This window comes from Anolis sagrei, chromosome 7 (assembly GCF_037176765.1).
Source record: "Anolis sagrei isolate rAnoSag1 chromosome 7, rAnoSag1.mat, whole genome shotgun sequence".
In the NCBI taxonomy this organism is placed as follows: Eukaryota; Metazoa; Chordata; class Lepidosauria; order Squamata; family Dactyloidae; genus Anolis; species Anolis sagrei.
Window position 1 is genome coordinate 16,409,852 of NC_090027.1, and position 24,371 is coordinate 16,434,222.

The window sequence follows — 24,371 nt, forward strand, 5'->3', positions numbered from 1 at the left end:
ACATTTTTGCTTATCCAGTGTTCTGCCAGCCCGTTTATGCTGGATAGGCAAGACTCTACTGTATTATTTAATATTTTATGATACAGTCACCACTCTACGTTCACTGGTTTGACATATGTGGATTTGATTATTCATGGATTCGCCATTGCCCAACATGGACACTTTTCTCCTACTTTCTAGAATGGAAGTGGCACTTGGCTTGGGTTCCTCAGCCACTAAAGGCTGGAATGTAGAGTTAAAGCTCCCCAAATCTTGGCATGGTTTGTTTCCAATCTATATTGGGTGAATGCTTTGAATGTAATTTTCCTGCTTCTTGGCAGGGGGTTGGACTAGATGGCCCACGAGGTCTATTCCAAACTCTATGATTCTTTGAATGGGCAGAAGGAGCTTGTGCCTGGAGACAAGGCTTCCATCCTCCTCCCCTTGTGGTTTGAGGCCATTGCGTGAATGTGTATAATATTACATATAATTATTTTATGTCATCAATAACAGACATCGTTATTCTTAAAGTGAAAATGCTGTTATTTGTCAAACACTGTTTTGTGTACAGAAAGCCACAGAAGACGCAGAATAGATTGTTTTAATTGGTGAGATTGTATTAGTGAATGGCAATGGATTGATTTAGAAGATGACTTGAAATGGCAAACTGTTTTAATGTATATTTTTAATTGTTTTTAATGTATGCTAAGCCTATTTTAATGTATGCTAAGCCCCAGGAAATAAAGCCCTACTGCTCATTGGAGGGAAGGATACTACAGACAAAGCTGAAGTACTTTGGCCACATCATGAGGAGACAGCAAAGCCTAGAGAAGACAATGATGCTGGGGAAAGTGGAAGGCAAAAGGAAGAGGGGCCGACCAAGGGCAAGATGGATGGATGGCATCCTTGAAGTGACTGGACTGACCTTGAAGGAGCTGGGGGTGGTGACGGCCGACAGGGAGCTCTGGCGTGGGCTGGTCCATGAGGTCACGAAGAGTCGGAGACGACTGAACGAATGAACAACAACAAGCCTATTTTGGGAACGGGCCCATTGTAAGCCATCCTGAGTCTCCCTTTGGGGCTTGAGAAGTGATGGGATAGAAATACGAGAAATAATAATAATATTTTATGCTTTGTTATAGATTGTTCGGCACCGAATGGTGCCTGCAAATAGCCGCCCTGAATCCCTCTTCAGAGGTGAGAAGGACGGGAAAGAAATGCTCCTAATAAATAAATAAATAAATAAATACCTGTCAGATAGAGGTTTGGGATAGGAGTCTGCGGCCTAATCGTTGTTGTGACTTCTACCTGGAGACGGGAAATGCTGTGTTCTGCACCGTACATTTCTCCTCGTGGAGAAGCTATGTAATGGCAGTTGGTGAGAGGTGTCCCAGCAGAGACATGCTCAATCTGGAAGGAAGACAGAGATAAAGTAATCTGATCTCACTACCTCTGAGGATGCTTGCCATAGATGCAGGTGAAACATCAGGAGAGAATGCCTCTAGAACATGGCCATATAGCCCGAAAACCCCACAACAACCCAGTGATTCCAGCCATGAAAGCCTTCGACAATACATTAATCTGAAAATACTGGAAGCTTCTGACCCCTGAAGAGATCTGAAATGGCATGAGGTGCTACTTTTTTATCCCTTGTTGCAGGGAAGAGTCTATCCCTTTCCAGATGTTATTGGATAACGCTCCCATCAGCCCTAGAAACTGGTGAGAGTGATGGGAATTGTATGCACCATCAGAACCATCCACATAGAAGATTCAAGTATGAGGTTTGTGGAAGTATAAGCAAAACCAACCTGGACACAGCATATTATTTGAGAATATAGAAATGATGGCCCACTTTCACAACCACCATGCCAGACTACACAGAGAAGCCATTGAAATCCACAAGCATGTGGACAATTTCAACAGAAAGGAGGAAACCATGAAAATGAACAAAATCTGGCTACCAGTACTAAAAAACTCTAAAATTACAACAGCAAAAAAACAGAGAGGAAACAAACAAGGACATCTAATCACTTCTCAACAAAAGATTGCCCCTGGCACTGCCAGGCCAGCAAATCATAGAATCATAGAATCTAAGAGTTGGAAGAGACCTCATGGGCCATCCAGTCCAACCCCCTGCCAAGAAGCAGGAACATCGCATTCAAATAACCCCCAACAGATGGCCATCCAGCCTCTGTTTAAAAGCTTCCAAAGAAGGAGCCTCCACCACACTCCGGGGCAGAGAGTTCCACTGCTGAACGGCTCTCACAGTCAGGAAGTTCTTCCTCATGTTCAGATGGAATCTCCTCTCTTGTAGTTTGAAGCCATTGTTCCGGGTCCTAGTCTCCAAGGAAGCAGAAAACAAGCTTGCTCCCTCCTCCCTGTGGCTTCCTCTCACATATTTATACATGGCTATCATATCCCCTCTCAGCCTTCTCTTCTTCAGGCTAAACATGCCCAGCTCCCTAAGCCGTTCCTCATAGGGCTTGTTCTCCAGACCTTTTATCATTTTAGTCGCTCTCCTCTGGACACATTCCAGCTTGTCAATATCTCTCTTCAATTGTGGGGCCCAGAAGATGGTCAGTTGAAACATTCACACCTAGCTCCAATAGACAAGAGTTCTTTGTCCCACCCTGGTCATTCCACAGATATATAAATCCATTTTCCTAGTTCCAACAGACCTCACTGTCTCTGAGGATGCTTGCCATAGATACAGGTGAAACGTCAAGAGAAAATGCCTCTAGAACATGGCCATATAGCCCGAAAAAACCTACAACAACCCAGTATAAGCAATCCTTAGAAGAAAAAAATGTTATGAGGTGCATGGGATGAGAAAACCGCACCAAGTTGAAGCCCCAGTTGTCTCCTCCTGGGACCCTTTAAGGCAGTGGTTCACAACCTGTGGGTGCCCAGATGTTTTGGCCTTCAACTCCCAGAAATCCTAACAGCTGGTAAACTGGCTGGGATTTCTGGGAGTTGTAGGACAAAACACTTGGGGAACCACAGGTTGAGAACCACTGCTTTAAGGGCTGCATGGGCTACCAAAAACAATGGCCAAAACAAAACCCTGAAAGTACCTTATGATCCCTAATAATTTTGGAAACAAGCTTCTAGTGTAGGAGATGAAATTTATCCAAATTTTTTAAAAATGGATTGTCTAAAAGGCTTGAAGGTGCCAAGAACCACAGAAAGAAGTTTGAGGAACCACATATGGGGCGACACTTTTCCCGTCTGTGCTTTAGAGCAGGACGGGGGACCCCCCAAAGCAACCTAATGAGGGCAGAGAAACTCATGGTCCAACCTCTCCTCAGTTGACCTCAGAAGAAAGGGATTTGAAGGAGATAAGAATGCATTATTCGTGAGGTATGCCAAGCCAAGGACTTAATGGCCTCCATCCTGTTAGTGGCATATGCAGGCATGAGTTGTGCTATGTATGCCGAGTAGTTTTAATGGCTACTCTGCCATGGGGAGGAGGCAGGTTGGGTAGCCTTTAGGCCCTTACAGACACCCATTACAGCTCCTGCCCTGGGACTACAGACCACAGAATTGCTAATCTAGGGAACAGCTGAAGACTTGCTATCTAGCTGCATGAATTTATTCAGTGTGCTAGGAAGGTTCTTACCTTATCCTTTATGTGAGGGTAAACTTTCAAAACAGTGTCCATTATACTATCCACAAAACTGTTCTTGACGCTCTCGTAATCCACTCCTCTCTTTGTGACCTTTTCTTCCTTCCATTCCTCAAACCATTCATACTTTGTGACCGCCAGGATAATGAGGGTGGACTTGCCTAAAAGAAAAAGGACACAAGGGGTTCGCCACCAATACTACTGCCAAAGATAGACATTTCGAAATCTATTAAATATGAGAAAAGGTTCCCACGGCATTTATTTATTTATTTATTTATTTATTTATGGCATCTATATTCCGCCCTTCTCACCCTGAAGGGGTCTCAGGGCGAAGCACAGCATATATATGGCAAACATTCAATGCCGGGACACAAATTCTTAAATACATACATTAACATTCAAAAAATTTATCAAAATACTAGCCATCCCCTGCCACGCATTGCTGTGGCCCACATGGGGGTTCTGTGTGGGAGGTTTGGCCCAGTTCTATCGTTGGTGGGGTTCAGAATGCTCGGTGATTGTAGGTGAACTATAAATCCCAGCAACTACAACTCCCAAATGACAAAATCATTTTTTTTAAGTGAAGGATATACATTAGGTTGTTAGGTGTCTTGTGTCCAAATTTGGTGTCAATTTGTCCAGTAGTTTTTGAGTTCTGTTAATCCCACAAACGAACATTACATTTTTATTTATATAGATTAAAATACACCATTTAAAACCATCCTAGTCATCCACGTCTAATCTAATTGGCCTGGTAATCCTTCCTATTGCTGCTTTATTGCCCTGTCCCGAAAGCTTGGTCCCAAAGCCAAGTTTTTAATATCCTTCTAAAGGACAGGAGGGAGGGGGCCGACCTGATCTCACCAGGAAGGGAGTTCCATAGCCAGGGAGTAATCACCGAGAAGGCCCTGTCTCTCATCCCCACCAATCGTGCCTGTGACAATGGTGGGATGGAAAGCAGGGCCTCCCCGGAGGATCTTAATCTCCACAATGGTTCATAGGGAGAGATGCATTTGGACAGGTAATTGAATGGGTAGAATAGTTTCAGACAAGAACATTTTAAAAATCAGGGCTATCCCAAGACATTTTTATGCCTCAAAGGACAAGATGCAATTCCAAGTGGAGACGTTGGACACAAAGCTGAACAACACCTCAATACTGCCAACACAACAAAGTTAAGTGGATTGGTTAGGATGTGATGGCTGGACTGTATGGAACACATAGCTCTGTCCAAGAGAGGAAAATAGCCAGAAGACTTCAGAGGAAGGTTGAAGAGCTGCCACAACTGTTACCTTTTAAGTCGTAACAGGGTAAAGTATATGTGTGTGTTAAAGAAAACCTTATACTGTTCAATTATTATGTGCAGCCGCTAATGTAGGTCAACTAGTAAGTTTGAACCACACCCGGTGGGGTATAACTGTATGGATTTTAGAATACAGTTCAGCTTTTGCTCTGAGGAGCCTTTGCTCAGGCATTTTGCTCAACCATTTCTACTGCTCTCTCATTTGGAGGAAGTTGAAGAAGCCTTATTTCTGTATTGCTTACAAGTTTGCTGCACTGTTTGTTTTGTTTGCAACATTGCAAGTTTATGTTTTAACTCTGCTGACAAGAATAGTTTTTTTCCTGCTCATTTTCCTCTTGCCTGTGTGCAATGTTATTGTGTCTTCTGCATTGGATCGGACTTGACTCACTGCTGTATTTGTTATTTTACCTCTTAAACCAGCAGAGTTGTCAACATTTTGGTGTCTGGATTAAGCTGCATTACAGAAGGGCAAAGTATTGGCCTATGCTGTCTCTAGGGATGCCATGATTTGGAAAATGCACCATGCATTTGCCTCCATGTCCCCAGGATGTCTCCTCTCGATTCTCTCTCTGCCTTTATTACTTTGACTGTAAATAATGTCATATTTCTGGCTCTACAGAGCACCGATACCTGGATATCTCTTCTCCCAGAGTGGATCCTTAGCTGATGATGATCCAATGTATACTAAAGGGATATTCTTTGGAGCAGTTTCTCGGGAACAGTTGAGGTAAGTAACGAACCTGGGAAGAAATAAGACTTCCCATCAGCTTTTTAATGTGTAAGCTAATTGGAGTTGCAGTCTTGGGGGAAAAAAGAGATGTAAATAAAGATCATCATCATCACACTCTGTGATTGGCAAAGATTTGAAGTGTCTCTTTCTTATTAAATAGTATAATGAACAAATGTTGTTTTCTTTTTTGGAGGAATATATAGAACACAGATATCTCAGATATGTCAGGAGAGAATGCCTCTAGGCCTTGGCCATATAGCCCGAAAAAACCTACAACAACCCAGGTATCTATTACTAAGATGCACAAAGTATTATGTTATTGTTGCTGAAACTTCAAATATAATGTCATATGACAGGTCTATTACTTAAAAACACAATATAGAGGAACAACTTCTCTTAGTCATGGATAAATGTCCATATTCATTTAGATAAACATAATAGTTCAAACATCTACAAGTGACTCTTTAAATCATCAGACAGATTGGACTATTATGTTTACCCAAATGAATATGGATATTTATCCATGACTATGAGAAGTTCTTTTTTTGGAGGACCAACAATACCACCCCAATGAAGTTAAACCTAAAATGTTTTGTGTAAAAAAAGAGATTGAAGCTGTTTTTGTAGAAAAGGCAATAATCGGAGGTTTATGTCCTTTTCATTTGCAATGTGATATTACAGCCAAAGGTTGGAAATAATTACAGACAAGTTATTTGCAATCATTTCTTTCATTTTTTGTGTGTCAGGAATGACTTGAGAAATTGCAAGTCACTTCTGGTTTGAGAGAATTGGCCATCTGCAAGGACGTTGCCCAGGGGACACCCAGATATTTGATTTTTTTTACTATCCTTATGGGAGGCTACTCTCATGTTCCCGCATGTGGAGCTGGAGCTGACAGAGGGAGCTCATCCACGCTCTACTCAGATTCGAACCTCCAACCTGTCAGTCTTCAGTCCTGCCGGCACAAAGGTTTAACCCATTGCACCACTGGGAGCTCATTTCTTTCATGAAATTATTACAACATAGCCCACGGTCTGCCAACATTAGACAATAATAATAATAATAATAATAATAATAATAATAATAATAATACTTTATTTATACCCTGCCACTATCTCCCCAATGGGGACTCGGGGCGGCTTACATGAGACCATGCCCAAACAACAAATTACAGCAAAATAAAATCGAAAACACAAGCAATAAACAACAATATCATAATTACATAAAATATATGAATGCATAACAATATAAAAAATTACAGTAAACATAATCATAGTGACAATGGACAGGCTGCATGTCATGATTAAAAGAAAAACTAATAAACTAATTAAAAACAAGTGAAGTCATCGTCATGTTATGCATTCCATAATATTCTAAGGCAATTGCACCTACATTACCCAAATGCAGCTTTACTTTAATTGTTATAGCTATATCCCACACAATCATAGTATTTGTAGCTTAGGTGGGTACTTAAAATTCCCTGTAAGAGAAATGCTTACGCTTCACTGAGGTCATTATGTTGATAGATGTAATAATTTTTTGCTTCAAATCCCAGCTCCTCTTTGGAACCTTTGAGCCCAACGAAGACGCAGAGGCCTCCTATGCCATGGTGCATCATGGAAAGCTGGCTCTGAATCCCTGACAATGTAGGGACAATGGAATACATGAATGAATGGACGGATTGATGGATGGATGACTGAATGCATGAAAGAGGAGAGAAATCAGTTATAGAAAAAAAAGTTGTAGAAATACGTTTATGAACCTGAAGAGTGGTGTCATGACCTTCAAACTTAGAAACTGGAGCAAAACAAAGTTCAAAGTTAAAAGGTAAATTGTCACAATGAAGAAGAAAACAATATTTATTAACCTGAGATAACACCTCTCTAGGAAACTCTTGGTTGTCCGATATGGTCTTGTGGTCAATTTCTAACCATAGAATCACACTGGAGGACCAACAAATGCCTAGAGAAGTATTTTCTCTAAGAACTTCTAGGCCTTCCAGAAGTTGGCCATAGAGTCATGCTGGAAGACCTAAAGATTTTGAGAGAAAACATATTAACCATATCCGTGAATAATCAAAACTGCAAAAGTGAAACCCACAAATGTGAAGGGATGACTGTATTTGCTTTGGAGCTGCTTTGGATGTAGTTAGGCCTATATCTACTTGTAATGTACCAAGCTGAAATTGTACTAATAGCTCCACATCTCCTTTGCCCAAATTCAGATCACCATTGACATAATTGCACTAGCACTCATTATTGACACTCTTCCTCTTCCAATAATAATAATAATAATAATAATAATAATTGTACAGGAGTTGATTATAAATTGTATGATTTTAACTGTATTTGTGTTTAGATTGGCTGCAGTAATGCTGGAGCGGCCTAAGTCAGAGGAGTCCTCCATGTGCGTTGCCATGGAGACCGATGCAGGAGAGAGGGAAGTGGGAGGAGCTTAGAGGGGAGAGTTTGAAAAATCGACAGTTAAAAATCAGTTAGGGTTTAGGTTTAGAGGAGTGAGCAGTCCGGGTTTAGGTTCAGGGGAGTCAGGAGTTAGGTTCAGAGGAGTGAGGAGTTAGGAGTTGGGAGAGAAGGAAAGGAAAGGTGGTGGAGTGACTTGTGAAGCAAAGCTTTGAGGCTTTGAAAAGCTGGGTTAGGCTATTGGAAGTTTCTCAGGCTAGTGCAGCCGAATGGTGAAACATAGCTGGTATTCTTTTAGTCTAAGGAGAGGCTAAAGAATAGTTTACTTAGTATTTGATTTAGGGAGGATCAAATAAGGGAAACATCCCTGTATTGAAACTTTGTCTGAAACAAGTGCTCTACGTCAGAAAGATCCTGTGTTACTTGAAAGAATGAACTGTTAAAGTTACAAGTATTATTCCAAGTGCAACAAGGAAAAGTTATGTCTTGCAACCACACGCTGTGTACTTAATAAAATTGTTAACTTTTATTTGAAGATTGCCTCAGCTCCGTCTATTCTGTGTCCAAAGTGCCATTTCTCACAATATTATAACTTACCTCACGTGGTGGCAGAAACGCAGGGAAAAGTAACCAAATAAATCTACATTCTTCTCTCCAGTCACGCTACAGTATATACAGTGTAATTACTACTAAGTTATTACTTTCTTAATAAAGGAGGAGGTGCAATTGAACAGCCTCCCTTCCAACTTGATGGTAAATTTGGTTCCTAATCGGCAACCTCCATTGCAAATCGGCCAGTTCTTTTTAAAATCTCCTGAATACTGGTTCCTTTAAAAAATCTCCTGAATACTGGTTCCTTTCAAATTGGTGGCAACAATAAATCATCCCTCCACTCCCCTGCTTCTTTTCAATAATAATAATAATAATAATAATAATAATAATAACAACAACAACAACAACAACAAACAAATCCAGCATATAGATCTCATTTGCTCTGACATACTGTGTTTTTGTGTCAATAATAATAATAATAATAATAATAATAATAATACTTTAACAAAGTGGCAAACATTCAATGCCAAAAAACAAACAAACAAATAACAAATCAAAACAGTGGATAAAACAATCTCAATATAAAATTATAAAACTAATTGAAAACTAACTGAAAAGTAAACTTAAATAAACATAACACATCACATGATAAACTCTTAAAAGTTAGATTGAAAAGGTATCAAAAGCTGAGATGGTTTACAGCATCCAACAGGTGAAGGTAGGTGACCAGTATCGAGGCGCGGATATATATGGAGATGTACTAGTCCTCCTCCTGTTAGTAAGCTAAATTTTAAATAAATAAGTTTTATAAAGCTTTTTAAAGGAGAGGAGAGAGGAGACCATTTTAGTTCTTTTTCTTTTGGGAGGGAGTTCCAGAGGCAGGGAGCAATCACGGAGAAGTTCCTCTCTTGTTCCAACTAAACACATTTGTGACAGGGGTGGGACTGAGAGTAGGGCCTCCTTCACAGACCACAGTGCTTGTGCTGGCTTGTATACAGAGATGAGGTTTTTCAAATAGTCTGGGCCTGAAACATTTTTGGACTTTATAGGTAATAACCAGCACTTTGTATTTGGCTCAGAAGCAGACCGGCAGCCAATGGAGCTGCCGTAACATGGGAATTGTCTGCACCCTGTACGGCATTCTAGTCAGTAACCTGGCTGCCGAACTCTAAACCAGTTCTAGCTTGCGAACTATCTTCAAATGCATAGAGAGTATAGCAGTAGTCCAGATGAGATGTAAAGAGCTGGACATGTTTAGCCTAAAGAAGAGAAGGCTGAGAAGAGACATGATAGTCATGTATAAATATGTGAGAGGAAGGCATAGGGAGGAGGGAACAAACTTATTTTCTGCTGCCCTGGAGACTAGGATGCAGAACAATGGCTTCAAACTACATGAAAGGAGATTTCATCTGAACATTAGGAAGAACTTTCTGGCTGTGAGAGCCGTTCAGCAGTGGAACTCTCTACCCTGAAGTGTGGTAGAGGCTCCTTCTTTGGAAGCTTTTAAACAGAAGCTGGATGGCCATCTGTCGGGGGTGCTTTGAATGCAATTTTCCTGCTTCTTGGCAGAATGGGGTTGGACTGGATGGCCCATGAGATCTCTTCCAACTCTTTGATTCTATGATTCTGTGCTCGACGGGGTTACACTCCCCTTGAAGGTGAAGGTTCGCAGCTTGGGAGTGATCCTGGACTCATCGCTGAGCTTGGAACCCCAGGTTTCAACGGTGGCCGGGAGATTCTAGGTGTTAGAGCCATTTCCATTTAAGAATTCTGTAATCTGGGCAAGCCAAGTGCATGACTGGGGGCAGAGTGTGGGGGACAGAGAAAGAAAGAAAAAGGGATGAGAATAAAGGCCAAAAAAAGGGAGGAAGAGGGGAATCCCTTCTTCCTCTTCAGGAAAAGCAGTTTATCAACACACACCCTCCCTGCCTCCTGGCCAGTGAGAAGAAAACCAGCCTCTGATGGGCAGCCATCCTTTGCCTTTTTGCCCTGGTTGATCTTTCCACTCCATCCTCATTTGCTCTGAGGTCAGAGAGAGGTATCTAGCCATAAGGTCAGGGATGAGGTAGTAGCCTGATCAACCCCCTTCACCACTGATAGCATGGCTGGACACCTTGTTCTGACCCCAGAGCAAAAGCCTTTATTAACAGGGCTATACTGCGGAGGTAACAGGCCAGGAAGGCAACAGCAGCAGCCCCGAGGATGTGACCAAAATATATCACAGCAAGTAGTACTAAACATCCATCAATCACCCCTGCCCATATGTCATAAAAGAGGTATTTGCATGAATAAGGCTGGTGGAGAAAAAGCCTTGGAGAAGAGATTCACCAGAATGTGTTGTCGCGTACCTCCGTTCAAACTTATTCGCAATCATTTTGACCCGCAGAAGAGTGACAGTTACGGTAGCCAACTGAAAAGGGAAGTTAGCCAAGGATAAATGGTTTTGCGTGAGTGGCACCCTAATCTCCTGTAAAAAGTTAATCACAGAATCAAGGTGCCAAACGAGGTCAGGTTTTCCTATAATCTCTATTTAAACAATAAAAAGTTGGCACATCTAAGGTTATGAACTCGGATGGGTTCATTCAGGCTTCTATCATCTTGTTTCAACTTTTCACCTCGGCTCATCGTAAACATCCCGCTGCGAGAGGAGAGAAAAACAAGCTCTCTCATGTTGCGCTATCCTCGTGTTTCAAGGAACGATAACTTTTGGATTGAGAATTATGGCGTCTTTAAAACAAACAGAGGCTGAACCATTCTTTCCAATCATCTCCTGTTCCAATGTGCCAACTTTCCCCAATTTGGTACCATCTAGTCTAGTGTTTCTCAATCTGGGGGTCGAGACCCCTGGGGGGGTGGGTGCAAGAGAGTATCAGAGGGGTCGCCAAGGACCATAAGAAAATACAATATTTTCTGTTGGTCATGGGGGTTCTGTTTGGGAAGTTTGGCCCAATTATATTATTAGTGGGGTTCAGATTGTAGGTGAACTATACATCCCAGTAACTACAAATTCCAAATGTCAAGGTATATTTTCCCCAAATTCCACCAGTGTTCACATTTGGGCATATTGAGTATCAGTGCCAAGTTTGGTCCAGATCCATCATTGTTTGAGTCCACACTGCTCTCTGTATGTAGGTGAACTACAAGTCCAAAACTCACGGTCAATACCCACCAAACCCTTCCAGTATTTTCTGCTGGTCATGGGAGTTCTGTGTGCCAAGTTTGATTCAATTCCATCAATGGTGGCGTTCAGAATGCTCTTTGATTGTTGGTGAACTATAAATCCCAACAACTACAATTCACAAATAATAAAATCAATCCCCCCAACCCCACTGGTATTCAAATTTGGGCATATCATGTAGTTGTGCCAAATTTCATCCAGTGATTGAAAATATGTCCTGCATATCAGATATGGTATTTACATTATGATTCATAACAATAGCAAAATTATAGTTGTGAAGTAGCAACAAAACTAATGTTATGATTGGAGGTCATCACAACATGAGGAACTGTATTAAGGGGTTGCAGCATTAAGAAGGTTGAGAACCACTACTCTAGTTCTTTTCAACTTCTATCAACTCCAGACAGGATGACCAATGGAAAAGAATGATGTTTCTCAAGCTGGGGGTCGAGACCTCTGGGGGGTTCAGAGAGGTCCCCAAAGACCACCAGAAAACACATATTTCTGGTGGTCTTAGGAACCTCTTTGGCAGAGAAGGCTGAAGATCTCTCCGCCTGTCGTTCTCTTCTTTTTTGGAAACAGTAGGGAATCCTCCCACCAAAAACTCTCATCTGCTGTGATTGCCCAGCCTCTCAACCAAGGGGAGGGCTGTATCTGAGACTCCAAGGAAGGGAGAGCAGATGTGCTTGACATATGGCAGTGTGATGCGCATGTGCAGGTGAGGGAGAGCATGGGAGACTGGAGGGAGGCTCGTGCCAGCGAGTCCATTCAAGTCATGGGGGTTGTGTGTGGGAAGTTTGGCCAAATTCTTTCGTTGATGGGGTTTAGAATGCTCTTTCACTGTAGGTAAAGGTAAAGGTTTTCCCCTGACATTAAGTCCAGTCGTGTTTGACTCTGGGGTGTGGTGCTCATCTCCATTTTTATGATGAAGAGCCAGGGTTGTTCGTAGACACCTCCAAGGTCATATGGCCGGCATGCCTGTACTGTAGGTGTACCATAAATCCCAGCAAATACAACTCCCAAATGTCAAGGTCTATTTCCCCCCAAATCCACCAGTGTTCACAGTTGGGCATATTGAATATTCATGCCAAATTTGGTCCACATCCATCATTGTTTGAGTCCACAGTGCTCTCTGGATGTAGGGGATCTACAACTCCAAAACCTCAAGGTCAATGGCCACCAAACCCTTCCAGTATTTTCTATTGGTCATGGAAGTTTTGTTTGCCAAGTTCGGTTCAATTCCATCACTGGTGGAGTTCAGAATGCTCTTTGATTGTAGGTGAACTATAAATCCCAGCAACTACAACTCCCAAATGCCAAGATCTATTTCCCGCAAAATCCACCAGTGTTCACGGTTGGGCATATTGAGTATTCATGCCAAATTTGGTCCAGATCCATCATTGTTTGAGTTCAGAGTGCTCTTTGGATGTAGGTGAACTACAAGTCCAAAACTCAAGGTCAATGCCCACCAAATCCTTCCAGTATTTTCTATCGGTCATGGGAATTCTATGTGCCAAGTTTGGTTCAATGCCATCATTGGTGGAGTTCAGAATGCTCTTTGACTGTAGGTGAACTATAAATCCCAGCAACTACAACTCCCAAATGGCAAAATCGATCCACCCAAACCCACCAATATTCAAATTGGGCATATCAGGTATTTGTCCCAAACTTGGTCCACTGAATGAAAATACATCCTGCACATCAGATATTTACATGACGATTCATAACAGTAGCTAAATTACAGTTATGAAGTAGCAATGAAATTAATTTGATGGTTGGGGGTCACCACAACATGAGGAACCGTATTAAGGGGTCGCAGCATTAGGAAGGTTGAGAAACACTGATCAGAGAGAAGGGTCTATCCAGACCATTTCAGACATAGGTAGATGTATGGAAGGAGATATTAAATTTCATTTGTATGCTGCTATTCTCCCAAAGCTGTTCACAATAAGATACAGACATCAGGTAACTTGGTCCTGAATCATGGAAGGCTTTGTAGAACAGTGGTTCTCAACCTTCCTAATCCCTTGACCCCATAATCCAGTCCCTCATGTTGTGGTGACCCCCAACCATAACATTGTTTTCGCTGCTACTTCATAACAGACATTTTACTACTGTTATAAATCATAATGTAAATATCTGATATGCAGCATGTATTTTCATTCACTGGACCAAACTGGGCACAAATACCCAATACACCCAAATGTGAATGCTAGTGGGGTTGTGGAAGGACTGATTTTGTAATTTGGGAGTTGTAGTTGCTGGGATTTATAGTTCACTTATAATCAAAGAGCATTCTGAACTCCACCAGCGATGGATTTGAACCAAACTTGGCTCCCATGACCAACGGAAAACACTGGAAGGATTTGATGGGCATTGACCTTGAGTTTGGGAGTTGTAGTTCACCTATATCCAGAGAGCACCGTGGACTATTGCAATGGTGGATCTGGACCAAACTTGGCACAAATACTCAATATGCCCAAATTTGAACACTGGTGGAGTATGGGGAAAATAGATCTTGACGTTTGGGAGTTGTAGTTGCTGGGATTTATAGTTCATTACAATCAAAGAACATTCTGAACTCTACCAACAATAGAATTGGCTCAAACTTCCCACATGGAATCCCCGTGAGCATCAGAAAATACTGTGTTTTCTTATGGTCTTTGGTGACACCCCCTCGCGACCCCCTCAGGGGTCCCGACCCCCAGGTTGAGAAACACTGTTGTAGAAGATGAGCAGCACTTTGAGTTGTGCTTGGAAACAATCCAGCAGCTGGTGGGATTGTTGCAAGAAGGGCATTTCGTGCTTCCTGGAGTCAACCCCAGTTCATAATCTGGTTGCAGCTCTTTGGACCAGATGAAGTTTGCAAGCACTTTTCAAAAATAGGTAAATAAACAAAAATCTAAATTATAGGAGCAATCTCAGAACCGATGGATGCATCCAACCCCCTTGGAAAAGGTGGACAGCATTGTGCTTGGATGGGAAAGCCACTCTCTTCTCAGTGTTAGGAAAAAGCAGCATTGCATTTAAAACGTTCATATTTGGACAAGAAAGAGTTATACACAGAAATAGCCAAGCAATTGGTTAAGACCGAGTCAGCTCTGGAGCGCAATCTGGATTCCTGCAGACTTACACAGACTTAAGCTAGTTGCACAGGCGTTTTAGTATTCTCAAGCTCTTAAGACTTTGGAGAAAAGAATTCAGGCTAGAAGTATATAGGGCACGAGGGCCTCTATAGATAATGCAGTGACACAGAAAAGGAACTTGTGTCATAGCAGATTGTCCGAGAAGTTCTTATGACAATCTCGCAGCTAAGAAGGCTAATGTGAACCCTGGGTGTGTAAGGAAGGGAAATATCAAGTGGGATTAGGAGACAGTGGCATGGCCTTCCGTTTGACTGCAGCGTATAGGAAGACCAAGAGGGCAATATAATATGACCGGAGCATGGAAAGATGGCCAGCTTTGCAATTAAGGAGAATGAGGCACATGCCTCCAGCTGCACACTTTAGTTATTTAATTGGTGTTGGTGATAATTTTACAGATGGAAAATCAAAGGAGCACTTGTGAGATTTTCTGCCTCTAGTGCCAAAATAACCTGACCTAGGATGCAATGTACCTTCATTGGAAGGGGGCATTTCCTGCTTAGTCTAAGGCAGCATAATATCCCCAGCTGACCTGGACATAAAGATGTGACTTGAAGGATTTGTGACACAATCTTTTTGCTTCATGTTAGACAACTCTGTGTGTGTGTGAGAGAGGTGGGGGGAAGAGATAGATCATGCTTCTGGGAGACTATATTTATAACTAGCTGTCCCCTGCCACACATTGCTGTGGCCCAGTCTGGTGATTTGGAAAATAAAGGGTTGGTTTCTAATCAGAGGCGGCCCTAGGTAATTTTCAAGGGTAAGCAAACAGTATTTTGGCGCCCCCCCCCCCCCCAACCAATCATTGATATATATTTTCTGTTTGTCGTGGGAGTTCTGTGTGCCATATTTGGTTCAATTCCATCATTGGTGGAGTTCAGAATGCTCTTTGATTGTAGGTGAACTATACATCTCAGTAACTACACTTGCCGCATTTGCTCCCTTGCCTGGCCCACTTTGGGTCCGGAGGCGTGCCTGAAGACCCCGGCGTGTGCACCAAAAGTCACCTCTTCTCCTGACTTTCTCCTCAGCCATTGGGACCAAGAGAGAGAGAGAGAGAGAGAGACAGAGGTGGAGATGCCCACCTTTCCTGAAGTTAGGCGCAAAAACAAAGGAGGGAGCAGAGGTGGGAGATACCTCCAGCCGGAGGGGCTCTCTCTCTCTCTCTCTCTCTCTTGGTCCCAATGGCTGAAGAGAAAGTCAGGAGAAGAGGCGACTTTTGGTGCGCACGCTGGGGTCTTCAGACACGCCTCTGGACCCGAAGCAGGCCAGGCGTGGCGGCTCCGCCCCTTGGCCCACCCGCAGATTGGGGAGAGGAGAGGAGGCGGGTGGAGCGCCGGGGGATCGGGAAAGGGAGCTGGTCATGGGGAAGCAATCGAACGCGGAGAATGATTGAGCGCCAGCTCTGCTCGTGCACCCGGTGGCCGGGTGGAGCAGGAACGAGAGGGGCGAGGCGAGGCGAGGCTCAAGGGCCCGGCCCCTTTGGGAAGAGGATGGCCCGGCAGCGAGGCAAGAAAGCCGAGGCTCCCCCCGGACTGCTAGGGCTGTTGTGAGCCGAGGGGACGCTTCTCAAGTGGCGGTCGAGGGGCATTTACAGAGGCGCCTCTGCGCCCCTGGCAAAAAAACGTGTTCTGCGACCGCTTACTTCGCATAATGGACGAGCCTCCCCTGTTTCTAATCAAAGAGCATTCAGAACTTCACTAATGATGGAATTGAACCAAACTTGGCACACAGGACTTCCAAGGCCAACAGAAAACAGTAGAAGGGTTTGGTGGGTATCGACCTTGAGTTTTTGGAGTTATAGTTTGCCTACACTCAGAGAGCACTGTGGACTCAAACAATGATGGATCTGGACCAAACTTGGCACTGATACTCAATATGCCCAAATGTGAACACTGATGGAGTCTGGGGGAAATATACCGTGCCATTTGAATTTGTAGTTGCTGGGATGTATAGTTCACCTACAATCAAAGATAATTCCGAATACCACCAATGATGGAATTGAATCAAACTTGGCACACAGGACTTCCAAGGCCAACAGAAAACAGTAGAAGGGTTTGCTGGGTATTGACCTTGAGTTTTTGGAGTTGTAGTTCACTTATATCCAGAGAGCACTGTGGACTCAAACAATGATGGATCTGAACCAAACTTGGCACTGATACTCAATATGCACAAATGTGAACACTGATGGAGTTTGGGGAAAATATACCTTGACATTTGGGAGTTGTCGTTGCTGGGATTTATAGTTCACCTAAAATCAAAGAGCATTCTAAACCCCATCAATGATAGAATAGTAATTTCTTTATGCTTGTGGGTAAACAGTATTTTTTTTTTGTTTCTTTGTCAGTATTGACGTAGAGATTGTCTGGTTTGCCTACTCTGGAACATGCAGCATATAATTGTCCTTCTTTCAAATCTATGGTACTATATCTGTTATATATATTATGTGTGTGTGTGTGTGTGAATCATATCTATCTATCTATATCTATGGCTGAATGGTTCTTTGTCAGGAGGGCTTTGGTTATGTTTTCTTGTCCTGGTGAAGGGAGTTGGACTGAATGGCCTTAAGGCACCATTTCTCACCCTGGGGGTCGGGACCCCTGCAGAGGTCATAAAGGGGTGTTAGAGGGGTCGCCAAAGACCATCGGAAAACACAGTATTTTTTGTTAGTCTTGGGGTTTCTGTGTGTCAGTAGATTTTCTTAATTAGAAACATATCCATTTTTGTGACAATTACTGCAACTCACTCAACAAACCATGTACATCTGGGGTTCTCAACGTTCCTAATGCCGCGACCTCTCATGTTGTGGTGACCCCCAACCATTACATTATTTTCATTGCTACTTCATAATTGCAATTTTGCTACTGTTATGAATCATTATGTAAATATCTGATATGCAGGATGTATTCTCATTCACTGGACCAAATATGGCACAAATACTCAATATGCCCAAATTTGAATACTGGTGGGGTTGGGATGGGAGGATTGATTTTGTCATTTGGGAGTTGTAGTTGCTGGGGTTTATAGTTCACCTATATTCAAAGAACATTCTGAACTCTACCAATGATGGAATTGGACCAAACGTGGCACACAGAACTCCCATGACCAATGGAAAATACTGGAAGGATTTGGTGGGCATTGACCTTGAGTTTTGGAGTTGTAGTTCGCCTATATCCAGAGAGCACTGTGGACTCAAACAATGATGGATTTGCACCAAACTTGGCACGAATATTCAATATGTCCAAATGTGAACACTGGTGAAGTTCAGGAAAAATAGACCTTGACATTTGGGAGTTGTAGTTGCTGGGATTTATAGTTCACCTACAACCAAAGAGCATTCTGAAGCCACCAATGATAGAATTAGGCCAAACTTCCAACACAGAACTCCCATGACCAACAGAAAATACTGTCAGTGATGGTCTTTGGCGACCCCTCTGACACCCTCTCGCGACCCCCCCAGGGGTCCCGACCCCCAGGGTGAGAACCACTGATGTACATTCTATAAGTTATAACAATACCTACACTTGGACAGCATCCATTTTTGTTTGTGTGTGCATAGCATTATTCACACAATACTCCTAGGGACTACAGGTGACACACTAGTGTGTCCCAACACACACTTTGGAAAGCTCTGATTTAATAATTTTCCTTCTATGAGTGTATTCCTAAAAAAGAAAAAAATATCACCCAGTTGGGGAGAGGCTGTTTTCTGTAAAAATTCCCCTAAACACCAGTCACTTTATTCCGTCTTTGCCAAATTGCAGAAGACAAACAAACTTCAGAAGACTGACACAAAAGTTTTTTATTGCTTTAGACAGGGAGGATGTGCCTTAACCTTGGGTCAAATCTGATGGAATCTTTGGTCCAGAGGTACCACTGGTTCCTCTGAACCAGTGGTACTCAACCTGTGGATCCTCAGATGTTTTGGCTTTCAACTCCCAAAAATCCTAACAGCTGGTAAACTGACTGGGATTTCTGGGAGTTGTAGGCCAAAACACCTGGGGATCCACAGGTTGAGAACTACTGCTTTGGACTTTCCCATTGCAACATCCTATTGTGGTTCCTCAGTGTCCCCTCACTGCTAGAGACCGAGAAGCCATTCTCTTAGTACTACCTGTAATAGCTTTCAGCTAAAATATGCTTGTATTTTTATTGGATTTCACAGAATAGAATCATAGAGTTGGAAGAGATCTTATGGGCCATCCAGTCCAACCCCCTGCCAAGAAACATGAAAATTGCATTCAAAGCACCCCTGACAGATGGCCATCCAGCCTCTGTTTAAAAGCTTCCAAAAAAGGAGCCTCTACCACACTCCATGGCAGAGAGTTCCACTGCTGAACCACTCTCACAATCAGGAACTTCTTCCTAATGTTCAGATGGAATCTCCCTTCTTGTAGTTTGAAGCCATTGTTCCGCATCCTAGTCTCCATGGCAGAAAACAAGTTTGCTCCCTCCTCCCTGTGGCTTCCTCTCACATATTTATACATGGCTATCATATCCCCTCTCAGCCTTCTCTTCTTCGGGCTAAACATGCCCAGCTCCTTAAGCCGCTCTTCGTAAGACTTGTTCTCCAGACCCTTGATCATTTTAGTCGCCCTCTTCTGGACACACTCCAGCTTGTCAATATCTCCCTTCAATTGTGGTGCCCAGAATTGGACATAATATTCCAGGTGTGGTCTAACTAAGGCAGAATAGAGGGGTAGCATGACTTCCCTAGATCTAGACACTATGCTCCTATTGATGCAGGCCAAAATCCCATTGGCTTTTTTTGCCGCCACATCACATTGTTGGCTCATGTTTAACTTGTTGTCCACGAGGACTCCAAGATCTTTTTCACACGTACTGCTCTCGAGCCAGGCATTGTCCCCCATTCTGTATCTTTGCATTTCGTTTTTCCTGCCAAAGTGGAGCATCTTGCATTTGTCACTGTTGAACTTCATTTTGTTAGTTTTGGCCCATGTACTGCTCTTCAGCCGTGCGTCCCCACGTCCCCCATTCTGTATCTTTGCATTCCATTTTTTGCATTTGCTTCCACCTACTATCAGAATATGGCCTCTGAGCACTTTTCCTAAGTTGAATTCAGAGGAAAGTCAATTGGATTATACTATGCAGTACTTTTGGGAGGATGCATGCATGTGCATGTGTTAGCACACACATATACACATAGGTGATGCCTGCAAATCCTCCATACTTGTACCTAGCAAAGACACACAGTTTTGAGGGGTTTTTTTACCTGGCAAAACTTTTAATTCATTTGGCAACAGCTTCTCATAGGTGTTAAAGATGCCAGCATCAGATATGACCACGGGTGCATAGATGTTCACAATATCCTGACCCTTCTTTACACTTACACCTGGAAAGAGAGAGAGAGAAAAGCCCTAAATGTATCAAAAATACATGACATAATTATTTAGATTGCTTCAAAATCTTTATTTATCTACGACATTTCTACTCCACCTTTCTGAACCCGGAGGGGACTCAATGCAGCTTTACATATAGGAAACTATTATTTATTTATTTATTTATTTATTTATTTATTTATTTATTTATTGTATCAAAAGCATTGCATAAATTAGTATAAAACCAATAAAAATAGAAGGAGCACAGGCGGCTAAATATCATTTGACCAAAAACGGGCAACAGCAATGGCATTGTTTGTAGCCTCCAACAATTCTTCCTTTGTACATGAGGCAGGGCATAGTGGACAAGCATACAGATGTGGAGTTGTCTGTTCTGCTCCACAGTCACACAAGGTGTGGGATTCTTTTAGGTAGTGCCATTTTGCCATTTTGCCAGGTTGTCTTTTGCCAGGTTGTCTTTTGTTCTGCCCACTCCACTTCTGAGTCTGTTCAGGGACTTCCAAGTTGCTCATTCTTGGTTTGCCCCTGGAGGGAGACCCTCGTGGGGGGCCATCCAATTAGGATTTCCTGGTTTAGCTGCCCAGAGGGACACCCTTGCTGTTGCTGGGGGGACGCCAAGAGGAGTGGTAGTTCTCATAAAGCTTTCCCTCGATTTGAGTCTACTGGGAGGAGGCTGGTAGCCATGTAGTGGGTGGCTTTCACAGTGTTAACCTTATTTCTCCCACATTTAGGAACATTTAGGAACAACTTCCCATCATACATTGGGGCGGGGGCAATGCCAGCTAGCTTGTAGAGTTTATCAACAGGTGTAGGTTTAAGACATCCTGTGATTATTCTGCATGTTTCATTCAACGCTATGTTCACCTGCTTTGCATGGGAAGACCTATGCCAAATAGGGCAGGCATACTCGGCAATCGAGTAAGACAAGGCCAGGACTGATGTTCTTACTAATTTTTGGTCTGCACCCCATGTGCTGCCAGTAAGTTTCCGCAGGATGTTATTGAATGCAGCTACTTTGTGCTTGGACTTCCTACTGGTTGTTTGGAATTGTGGGAGTTGAAGGCCAAAACACATGGAGGGCCGAAGTTGGTCCATGCCATATATATATATATATATATATATATATATATATGCTAGCCACCCCCTGCCACGCGTTGCTATGATCCAGTCTGATCATCTTGAAAAGAAAGTAATGAGAAAGTTGGTTTCTTATGTAATTTCTTGATGCTTGTGGGTAAACAGTATTTCTTGTTGTTTCTTTGTCAGTGTTAATGTAGTGATTGTCTGGTTTGCCTACTCTGGAACATAAAACATATCATTGTCCTTCTTTAGGGATCCCTTTCACATCTATGATATTATATCTTCCGTGTGTGTGTGTGTGTGTGTGTGTGTTTGAATCCTATAGATCTATCTATATCTATGGCAGGATGGCTCTTTGTCAAATGGGCTTTGATTGTTTTCTTGCTCTGGTGAAGGGAGTTGGTCTGGTTGGCTATAAGGAAGCATTTCTCAACCTGGGGGTTGAGACCTTTGGGGGGATCATGAGGAGGTGTCAGAAGGGTCGCCAAAGACCACTGGAAAACAGTGTTTTCTGTTGGTCATGGGGGATTCAATGTGGGAAGTTTGGCCCAATTCTATTGTTAGTGGGGTTCAGAATGTTCTTTGATTGTAACTGAACTATAAATCCCAGTAACTACAACTCTCAAATGTCAAGATCTATTTCTCCCCAAACTTCACAGGTGTTCACATTTGGGCACATGGAGTATTTGTGCCAAGTTTGATCTAAATCCTTCATTGTTTGAGTCCACAGTGCTCTCTGGGTGTAGGTGAACTACAACTCCAAAACTCAAGGTCAATGCCCACCAAACCCTTTCAGTATTTTCTGTTGGCCATGGGAGTCCTGTGTGCCAAATTTGGTTCAATTCCATCATTGGTGGAGTTCAGAATGCTCTTTGAACGTAGTTAACTATAATCCCAGCAACTACAATTCCCAAATGACCCTGGAAGGAGGGCCGAAATTGGCCCAGGCCTGTGTATGTATATGTATGTACACACACACACACATATCTGTATATATATATGTGTATACATATATATCTATGCAAGGAGGAGGCCGCTGCCAAAGAGGGCATTGGTGGCGGCGGCTTCCCCCTTGACCCTCCGTGCTCCTTCCTCCCCAGGCTTGGCGCCAGGCTTGGGAGCCAAGCCTGGCGAGGAAGGGACCCTTTTAGCCACGGAGCAGCAGAGGGGCGGGGAGGAGGCTCCTGCCAAAGAGGGCCTCAGCCGTGGCAGCTTCTCTCTCGCCCCTCTGATGCTCCGTCCTCCTTCCACCCCAGGCTGGGTGCCAGGTTTGGGAGCCGAGCCTGAGGAGGAAGGGAACTTTTAGCCACGGAGCAGCAGAAGGGCGAGGGGGAAGCTGCCTCTGCTGAGGCCCTCTTCGCCAGCAGCCTCCTCCTCGCCCTTTGCTGCTCTGTGGCTAAAAATTCCCTTCCTCGCCAGGCTGGGCTCCCAAGCCTGGCGCCCAGCTTGGGGAAGAAGGAGCACGGAGCAGCAAAGGGGCGAGGGGGAAGCTGCCGCCGCTGAGGCCCTCTTCGGCAGGAGCCTCCTCCTCGCCCTCAGCGGCAGCAGCTTCCCCCTCGCCCCTTTGCTGCTCCATGCTCCTTCTTCCCCAGGCTGGGCGCCAGGCTTGGGAGCTCAGCCCGGGCAGGAAGGGACCTTTTAGCCATGGAGCAGCAGAGGGGCGAGGGGGAGGCTCCTGCCGAAGAGGGCCTCAGCGGCAGCCGCTTCCCCCCCGCACCTCTGTTGCTACATCCTCCTTCCTCCTCAGGCTGGGCGCCAGGCTTGGGAGCCCAGCCTGGCGAGGAAGGGACCTTTTAGCCACGGAGCAGCAGAAGGGCGAGGAGGAGGCGCCCCTGGCTGAAATGAAGTGTTCCGCAACGGCTTACTTTGCGTAATGGTTGAGCCGCCCCTGCCCATATGCTAGCGTTCAATCTAAGATGACACCGAGATATTTAGGATGGAAACAATGTTCAAGCTCTTGACCTTCCCAGGTGACTTTCAATTTCCTGTTGGCTTCACGGTTGCATAGGAAATTATTGGATGCCATTAAAACAATGTACAATTTAAATGAACATTTTAAAATAGAATTATAAAATTCATCAAAAGTTGAAAACATTTGAACCAATATCACTACTGTTAAACCATGCTATCTGTAATTGTAATCCAGGCCGTTCCAATAGTCCTTGTACATAATTCTTTATCTGTCTATTTTACAAGTTCTCTAAAGGCTTGATCACAGTGCCATATTTTCACTCTCTTGCGAAAGATGCCAATTTAATATTCCTGGGAAGGAATTCCACAGCTGAGGGGACACCATTGAGAAGGCTCTGTCTCTTGTCTCCCCCCATCCGCACCTGTGAAGGAGGTGGGACCGAGAGCAGAGCCTCCTCAGACGATCTTAAACTCCGAGATGGTTCATGGGGGGATCCGTTCAGATAGGTAAACTGGGCCAGAACTGTTTAAGGCTTTATAGGCTAAAGCTAGCACTTTGAATTGTGCTCAGTGGCAGACTGGCAGCCAATGGAGTTGACGCAACAGGGACATTGTATGCTTTATAGAGATAAGGCAAAATTCACACATCAAGACGGTAATCTGCAACCACATATGTCAGGTCATTCTGCAGATGGAGCTGGTGCAATATGCAGTGATCAATATTACAGACAATGCTTCCATTAGCAACAGAGGCTCAGTGTAATTAAAGAGAGGATTTAAGCAGATAAGCCTCTTAAACACCTTCAAGAGAGTTTCATGTAGGTGGGAAGCACTTTGGCAGGATTGTTTATTTCCTTAGACCATGGAAAGGTACAACCTTCTGTTGTACCTTTCCATTTGCTCATCCATGTAAAGGTTAAGGATGGAGCAGTGTTGACTTTTTTGCAGACATTTGGAGACACAAAAGACAACTGAAAGCAAGTGCTCTGAACTCACACTTTTTTTTCTTTTTATGCAAGAAAACAAGTGTTTCTATTTTAATTTAATATCTTAAGACAGCATTTCTCAACCTGGGGTTCGGGACTCCTGG

At 43.5% G+C, this 24,371-nt stretch overlaps 1 protein-coding gene across 1 annotated transcript in view; it reads right to left on the reverse strand.

Annotated features, from left to right (window-relative positions):
• Positions 1-24,371, reverse strand: part of RETSAT (retinol saturase) — a 73,104-nt gene that overhangs the window by 12,281 nt on the left and 36,452 nt on the right. The window contains exons 6-10 of the mRNA XM_060786948.2: positions 20,164-20,283; positions 7,137-7,275; positions 5,538-5,647; positions 3,599-3,765; positions 1,230-1,389 (exon numbers count right to left, since the gene is read on the reverse strand). Coding sequence (XP_060642931.2) covers positions 1,230-1,389; positions 3,599-3,765; positions 5,538-5,647; positions 7,137-7,275; positions 20,164-20,283 — 696 coding nt within the window. The remainder of the gene's footprint in view (positions 1-1,229; positions 1,390-3,598; positions 3,766-5,537; positions 5,648-7,136; positions 7,276-20,163; positions 20,284-24,371) is intronic.